This window comes from Gymnoscopelus microlampas (assembly GCF_963454915.1).
Source record: "Gymnoscopelus microlampas genome assembly, chromosome: 13".
Taxonomy (NCBI): domain Eukaryota; kingdom Metazoa; phylum Chordata; class Actinopteri; order Myctophiformes; family Myctophidae; genus Gymnoscopelus; species Gymnoscopelus microlampas.
In genome coordinates this window covers 26,105,832-26,114,206 of record NC_139950.1, presented here as the reverse complement: position 1 = coordinate 26,114,206, position 8,375 = coordinate 26,105,832, and the positions used below count along the sequence as shown (strand labels likewise).

General features: G+C 43.3%; 1 protein-coding gene across 2 annotated transcripts in view; it reads right to left on the bottom strand.

Moving 5' to 3' along the window:
- Positions 1 to 2,445: 2,445 nt before the first annotated feature.
- sertad2b (SERTA domain containing 2b) overlaps positions 2,446 to 8,375 on the bottom strand; it is a 48,088-nt gene continuing 42,158 nt past the window's right edge. For both annotated transcript variants that reach the window (XM_084077172.1, XM_084077171.1), the window contains exon 2: positions 2,446 to 8,163. In XM_084077172.1, coding sequence (XP_083933298.1) covers positions 6,681 to 8,159 — 1,479 coding nt within the window. In that variant the 5' untranslated portion in view covers positions 8,160 to 8,163 and the 3' untranslated portion in view covers positions 2,446 to 6,680. The remainder of the gene's footprint in view (positions 8,164 to 8,375) is intronic.

The following is an 8,375-nucleotide window of genomic DNA, read 5'->3' as shown; positions in this document are numbered from 1 at the left end:
TTGAGAGCGTAAAATGAAACCAATTTTCGATTTCATTTTATGCTCTCAAGAGTTAAAGATCTATAAGGGTCCAGAGACAGTCCATTTGGTTACCAACTCTCCATCATATTCATTTAGCTGGGGACCACCTATGCTGGAACCCCCTCAAGACCACTTGTGGTCCCCGGACCACTGGTTGAGAACCACTGATTTAGACAGCTCAATAACACCTGTTCTCGTGTAAACAATAGACTCATTAGTTATTTCATGAACTGATTTGGTCAGTTATAATAACGATCTAATCATAACCGCCGCGAGCCTGTTGCGGCCAGACATCATAAAAATACTTTGCTCCCAATGTCCCAAAATAACCGGAGCAGCTGCCTAAAAGTGGGAGAAGCCCTGGGCTTACCTCGCTGTCTGTGCTATTCCTAATCCATTCAACACTGACCAGCCTTTTAAGGTCTCATAAGGACTTACAGTTACCACTAGGTCAATGTCAGTAATTATCTAGTTGAACAGAAAACGAGCAATAGCTGAATTCAGCACACTTTTCTACTTGTTTCATCCACCTTACAGTCAGGTGTCAGCACCATGGCCAGCGCTCCGTCTCACAGAGGGCGCTATAACCTCTCTTTTTTAAATCAGGTTAGATAACAGTGTTTAAATGAAAAGAAAAATGCTGCTATTAAAGACCTACGACTACAAGAAAGGTCTTCATCCAAGACATGACAGGACATCATCAGCAGGTAAATAAACACACACCCAACTGCCTGGGTCTCTGATATGTCCTACATCTGAATGTCGTACCAGTCAATATCATCTGCAGAAGACAAAGAGAAAAAAATAATAAATTTAAGACAGGAAAAAAGCGGAGTAGGCTATATGAGCAGGACACGAGATATCATATCACACTCTTTGGATTTAAGATTTTACATGTGGTCACTTGTCAGTAGCTTTATTTCTCCATCATGTGTTAATCATTATGGCCTTGCCTTAATTGCACTCCTTACAAAACGCCTCTAGATGGCGATTTTGTGAAGCGATTGGACTTCTCACTTGTGTGTATGTGTAGCCTCTCCAAAATGTTTCAACTCCTAGTAGGCATAATAGTTTTGCTGAAACTCACGAGAAAGAGAAATGAGAGAAATGCATAATTATAGTTCAATTGTTACTTGGAATTAATGTATTAGGCCAGAGGTCTTCAACAGGGGTCCGGAACCCTTAGGGGGTCCTCAGAGGTACTACAGGGGGTCCGCCAAATCTTTGTGTGATGGGGAACATTAGCCGAAAATAGCAGATCTACAAGCTCACAATGCCTTGTGAACTTGTAGATCGGCTATTTTCGGAGAGTTTGTGTAGAGTGAAAAAAGATCAGACAAAGTACAGAGCTAATGGTCAAGTTGACTAAATGTTGAGGGTTTAAAAGGTTAACTATCTGAAAATACACATTAGCATGAATCCAACTATCTATGACATCTATGAAAAAGTTTAATCTGCAACAATCTGTTTCATACAATATGTGGGGGGGGGGGGTCCCTGCTTCATCTCTTTCTCAGCTAGGGGGTCCTTGGCCTGAAAAACGTTGAAGACCCCTGCCTGTATTAGGCTAATAAGAAATGATTGAAGTAGCTATATATTAATATAGCATATAGGTTACAATGATGGCAAACTGATTTGGTTTACTACAACTGCTACTTTGGGGAAGAGTAGAATAAGTTGCTTCAACAGGAGAGACAGTCACAACCCCAGCCCCACAGAGCCCCTTCCCCTCACACTGCATGTCCCCAGAGCTGGAAATAACCGCCGGCTAGTGGAGTATGAGTCATTGTTTAACGGTGGCAAATGTTGGCTCAGAAGACAGAGAGAGGAGGAGGGACAGGGGGGGACTTGCTGATTTCCACCCCCAATAATGATCCATTCAAGTTAAAAAAAAAAAGAAGTGTTTTGTGTACACAGACAAATCCACAGTAAGCTCTGTGTAGGGTAGGCGCCTAATATATAAGTCCAATTTGTAGTTTAAAAGGGTCTACTGACAGGCAGCTGACTTTTGACATACTAGAGAAGCAACTCAAAGTACAAGATCAACAGATAGGCTAAAGTTGATTACACTATATGTGGTGTTTTTCAACCAAAAACCGAGAATGTATGCAAGTAGCACAAAGTCAACAAACAACTTACATTAATTTTTAATTCAGTTTATTGTAAATCATATATATATATATATATATATATATATATATATATATATATATATATATATATATATATATATATATACACACACGCACACAGTATATATACATATACAGTATACATACTGTATATATACATATATTTATAAAACTACAAAAGTAAGACTGTTTCAAATTCATAGACACACCTGTCCATTTATGTATATATATATATATATATATATATATATATATATATATATATATATATATATATATATATATTCTACAGTCCACACTTGGATCCCAATACAGTAATCAGCTGATAGGGTCCTGTTCTCTTCTCTCAATCAGACGAGTGTGTGTTTGTGTTAAAATTGCATAGAAAAAGGCACAGCACTAAGGTCTGTGAAAAATACAGCCTTCATATTTGGACAGAGGGGGGAGTGGCCACAGCTGCAGACTTTAATGTGGTGCAGCAGTGTCCCATTATACACCATGGACGACCAAGCTGACACTAACAGTGGAGACAGGTGAGACAAATCCTCCCAAAGTTATAGCCAACTGCCTTCTTTGTCCCACACAATAAGTTCTGGATCCAGCAAGAATCAACACATTATCGCGGTGAACAAAAAGGAATCAAGTGAAATGTTAATGGATCAGTAGCCTATGTAACTACCGGTGAAGTTATAAAATGTATGCAGGTTGTTGTTGTAGCTGTGTTTTTTCAAACAGTAAACCACACAATTTCACTAATTAGTCCCCTACCCCATTGTGTGGTTGAAATGTATTGATTAGCAAAATCATCTGTAGTGTTTGGTTGGAGTAAAAACCTGCATGCACTTAGCCCTCCATGATACATAATAGGACACCACTGTTATAGTGGCTAGTTAAACCAACCATACGTTTACCACTTTTTGTTAGGTAGCTGGACCCATACGCTCAGCAACGTTGTTGAAGACAGCGATAAAAACAGAATTGGTAACAAACACTGATCAAAAAGTCTCAGGAGTCACTATCGTCATTCATACTATGTACATTACTTTTGGCATTGACGGAGTCTATGACAGCCTTTGGGAGTTTTGACATCTGAAGTTGGGGACAGGTTTTTTTTTGTGAGTATTGCTGCACAAACCGCCATTCCCTTGCGCATAGAAAGAAATGCTGAAATCACAAACAAACAAACTAAATAAGAGGTGGACGTGTGTCGACTGTGCACAGGTATGGTTGTCACATCCAAAATTTCAGAAAACAAACAAACAAACCAAGATAAAAGGACTACTTATAAAAAAGATGGCTTCCACCCACAATTCCATTCTCCTCATACATTACTATCAGGAGTACATTCCTACCACACATTCTGTACACGCATTTACAATCCAAAAACATTAACTTCACGTCAAAAATAAATATATTTACACAGGAGAGGGGGCAAAAATCAGAGAATAAATAACTTCATTGATAAAACAATCACTCCAAAATTCAAACACTGAAATACAGAAACAGAAAACACAATATCATCTGTGAATCATTTTAGTTGGTACTGTTGTCCTTGTGGCTCGCACTCCGACTAGAATTCAGTTGGACGTGTATTAGTGATGCTCATGAATCTCATTAACATACTGTGGTCAAACGCAGCCTTTAGTTTGGAAATTTAAAGTATCTGCATGAAGGTACATATCTTGGAAGTCATTTTTGACATTGCTAAGGCTATTCTTCCATTGGAAAGTGAGCTATACATTGTAATGCAAGTCAAACTGAATTCCAGACAAGAAACTCTGTCTCAGTAAGTAGTTGGTGAGACAGCTACTAATTGTGACAATTAATTAGTGACAGTATTTAGTAGCTGATTCATACCAACTTGGGCATGTGCTAGCAGAATCATAGTAATTCTGACATTATTTTACCCAGTAACAATGATGTGAACAACTATTTTATATTTTGCAATCTCTGTGACATCCTAAGTACTTTTGGCTGTTCCTTTTCATTGTTATTTGACCCTCTCAGTTGGTCAGTCAGTTTTATGGTTTATAATGGAGTAATTACTATTATTCCATAGTAAACCATGCGGGCTGCAGGTTGCAGCCAAATCCCAATGCTTTTAAGCCTGACATTGGCTATGGAGTCCAGTACAATAAGTAATTGCATGTTCTAATGCAATGTTCCTATTTCAGCTGTTAAAAACAAAGCACACGTTATGTGACTGATTGTGTGCATTGTGTTTGTTATGGTATAAAGACTAGTATGATTCATTTTTGTATGGAGTGAGACTATGCAAATCCTGGTGCCTCAAATATAATAAATATTTTATATATATAATATATAATATCAATAATATAAATGAGGCACCAGGAGTTGTAGGGTTTGTGTCCACCAAAGGGCTTTTTCTTTTAGCTAAGGCATGAACATTTCAGCCATCCATAGCTTATACTGTAGCCTTGTGGGACACCAAAAAGCATCGCGAAGCACTATGACCCAAAGGATGGTTAATCAGGCACTGTACACTCTCAATTCTATTTACATCCTAGGCATTAAGCTTATAGTTATCTTGAGCAACATATGAGTGAGCAGGGTGGAGTTCAGTGTCTTCCTACAGTACCCTTTGACAGGAAAGATGTACTAACTGTTGTGGGAATTGAACCGACAACCTTGTAGTTGCATAGCAAGGCTGTCTGTCCACTAGTCTACCCTGCCACCTTTCAGGAAGCATCAGGTGTACATCCTGCCTGTTAAATGAGAACATGATGTCTGAATGTAGTAATACAATACAAATAAAAAACCCTCAAGTGGACACAAAACATTGGGTTGATAAACCAGAATTTCTCATGCTAATAAAAACCCATGGTGTGTGATCTGGGAGTAATACAAATGTGAAAGCGCCGTATCAGGACTCTGATTTAGGAATTTGCAGTTAGCAATAACATTGTGGTGGTTTCTATGCTAGTTAGCATGTACAGTGGCGTTTAGTGCACTTGCTGTGCAGGGGACTAGTGTGCTGAAACTTGAAATGCTGGGACATTTTGCATTGGACAGGAAGTGCTGAAGTCCCTGGATTGGGATTCCTTCTATAATCCATAAGTGAAATGTTCACTAGACAAATGTACTGTCTTATAACACCTTGGTTTCAGGTCAAAACTAACACTATAGTACACTACAGTATTGAGTAGAGCCCTGAGATTTGGATAGTATATGGGTATTTGTTCAGATTGTGAGCCAATGCACAATGCAAATATGGGTTGTGTGCAATGCTATACATCAACTGTAATTCATCTGCTAGACCACATGGTTGCTAAAACTATAATAAAATAAAATCTACCTAAACAAAAGAAAGAAAAAAACAAAAGAAAGAAAAAAGAAAATACGTTTTCTTTCCTTTGGGGGGGGGGGGGGCGGGGTAACAACTTTGACAGTTGAAATTAATTTCAAGCCACATGGACCCAAAACGTTAAATGTGTTTAAAAAACAATAAAATATTTATTTTCAGGACCAACTTGTTTGGATGCTACGTCTCTCATTCAGCTGACTTTGCAGTTTCTGTTTATGACCAGTCTAGGAGGCAGCATTTGGAGCATCCACTTCCAACACCTCTTCCAATGTAAACAAGTCAAGCTTTCCCCTGTATGCAACTCATTTGAATTCAGCTGTCACTGAAGCAAACCATACCTGCTACTAAATCATGAAGTGAGGGATTTAAAAATTAAAACACTGCAATTAACAGAGAGTTCTATAGACCCAACATCTCTTCCCACCAACAACTAGGTTGTAAAGGGTTCACAAAGCTATATTCTTGGTAGCCATTATTATTGACGCTTAATTATATAGCCAAGCTAATGTGTAGCACACTAGTAAAAAACAAAAAACAAAAAAACACATTGATATCCTTGTACAAAGGGCATAGGCTTGTGTTACAAATTCAAAAAACAACCTGGTATGATAGGGATTAAATAACAATCAGTTATCATTATTTGATCATGTAAAATCTACCTTACTTAATAATAACAATCATCTTAATACAATAAATTACAAAAAGGAAAACATGTAAGGAGTGACCTCTCCTAGCTGTCAAAGTGAGAAAGACAACATTGAAACACAGACTGTAAAAGATGGGAATTGAATAAGTGGTCGTTTTGAAAGGCACTCATCTGCAGAAAGCCACGGATCCGTTGTGTGTGTGTATGTGTGTGCACATGCACGTATCTATGTGTCTTTGCTTCCCGGTTGCTTCATTTCCTCTTTCTTTTTGGAGGGGGAAAGGCGAGCACAGTGCATGCACAGTGTTGGAGTTGTAGTAGTAGTAGTTGATGTAGTAGTAATAGTAGTAATAGTAGTAGTACTGAGTGACATCACCGTTGATGTTTACAATTTACCGGCCTTGTAAGTGTATAAACCAGCAACAAAAAGAAACATTAAAACAATAATATACTGTATAAATCAACCCCATATTCTATTCCAGTCAGATCTCCTCTGGGAAAAAAGATTAAAGAAATTAGTCTATGTCTTTGAGGTGTTGTGAGTCATGTCGGCAAGTCACGAGCCCACCAGCACCTCCATAATGTGGTCCAGTTCCGTCAGGTCGATCTTAAAAGGCTGATTGGCTGAGACCTGTTGGGTGGGGCCACCGTACGGACACGCCAGCGACTTGAGCAGATCGTCCGCCGTAACCACGGGCGACAGCTTGGACAGTCCGCCCCCGGGTCCCGGCCCGACCGCTACCCCTGCCGCCGTCGCGGTGACGACCCCCAGCGTTCCTCCTGCGGCGGCGCCGGCGGCGGTCGCCCCGGAGGTCGTCGTGCAGGGGTCGAAGTCGTACATGGACGTGTCGATGTCGGCGAACAGAATATCGTCCAGCGCAAGGTCAGAGAGGAACCCTGCCGACGGGGGGGAGGAGGAGGAGGGGGGAGAGGAGGGAAGCGAGGGTGAGGTAATGTCCGCCAGGCCGCTGGTGGGCACAGGGGCATGCATGGGCACGTGCGCAGGCAGGATGTCCATCGGTCTGACCTCTGTCGACACGACGCCGTGGACCTCCGGTCTCTGGCTTCCTATAGTTCTGGTGCTGCCGTCTCTAGGGTGACCAGCGGCGGTGGTCGAGGGTGGGAGGAGGATTAGGGGAGGGGTCTGTGCGGGCGGCGAGGGGCTGGGGGAGGTAGTAGTAGTGGAGGTGGCGGAGGTAAGAGCTGCTGCCGAAACCGTCCTGGATAATATGGCTGTGGGCGGGTCCAGCTCCATGTCAGTCGGAGTGGAGGGGAAGCTGTCATTGGACGAGGCGGGCGCGGGTCCCCGGAGCGACCCCTGGCCGAGGAGGAGGGAGGACAAAGGTGCAAGAGGGAGCGGAGTAAGAGCAGAAGGGGGGAGGGCGGGGGGAGAAGGAGGAGACAGGGGGGGAGTCGGTGGAGGAGAGGAGGAGGCGCAGAAGGCGGAGTCGCCGTCCTCCTCCAGTAGGGAGGCCGGAGTGAGGCAGGCCTCCAGGAGAGGGGCGGAGCTAGGCTGGGATGACAGGCATGTGGTGGGAGGGGCCAGCGGGTGAGGCGAGGGCGGGGCCAACGCCGGCATCAGTAGGCCTGATTGTGGCTGGTTGGACGGTGGGACCGCCGCTCCCCCCGTCGCCGCCGCCGCCGACAGCGCTCCGAAGGAGGAAGGCGGAGCCTCACGGAAGCCCTCGTCCATGGGGTCGTCGGGTGGCGGGGAGGGGGGCAGGAGCAGCGGCCGCAGGCTGCCCTCCTGCTTCAGTTCATTCTGGATGCGACGCAGCATGTTGTTGATGAGCACGCGGCGCTCCAGGCTGGGCTCAGTGAGCGGACGCTGGCTGTACAGTTTCATCAGAGAGATGTTGAAGATGGTCTGCCGCTGCAGGGTGTACGACACCTTGGACAGGCCCTCGGGGATTGACGGGCCCTCGGGGCCCCTTACGGGTTCCCCCGCCGGCGACGCCACCGGCGACGCCAGCGCTTCGCCTTCCAGACCCTCTTCATCCTCGTCCAGCTTCCTCTTCGCGCCTTTACCCAACATATATCTGGGAGGAGAAAAGCACAGAGAGAAGGGATTAAGACAGGTAAATGTAGAAGCAAAATATCACACATGATATTTGTGGAAGGCCCATCTAAGGAGCTCAGGCTAGTTTAAAGCACACACCTATTACCTATGAACCTGCTCTGTTGAAATCTTAAAGTTTTGTGTGTGGGTTTTTTTTCTTCCCATTTTGTACCTGACTTTGTATTTTTAGAT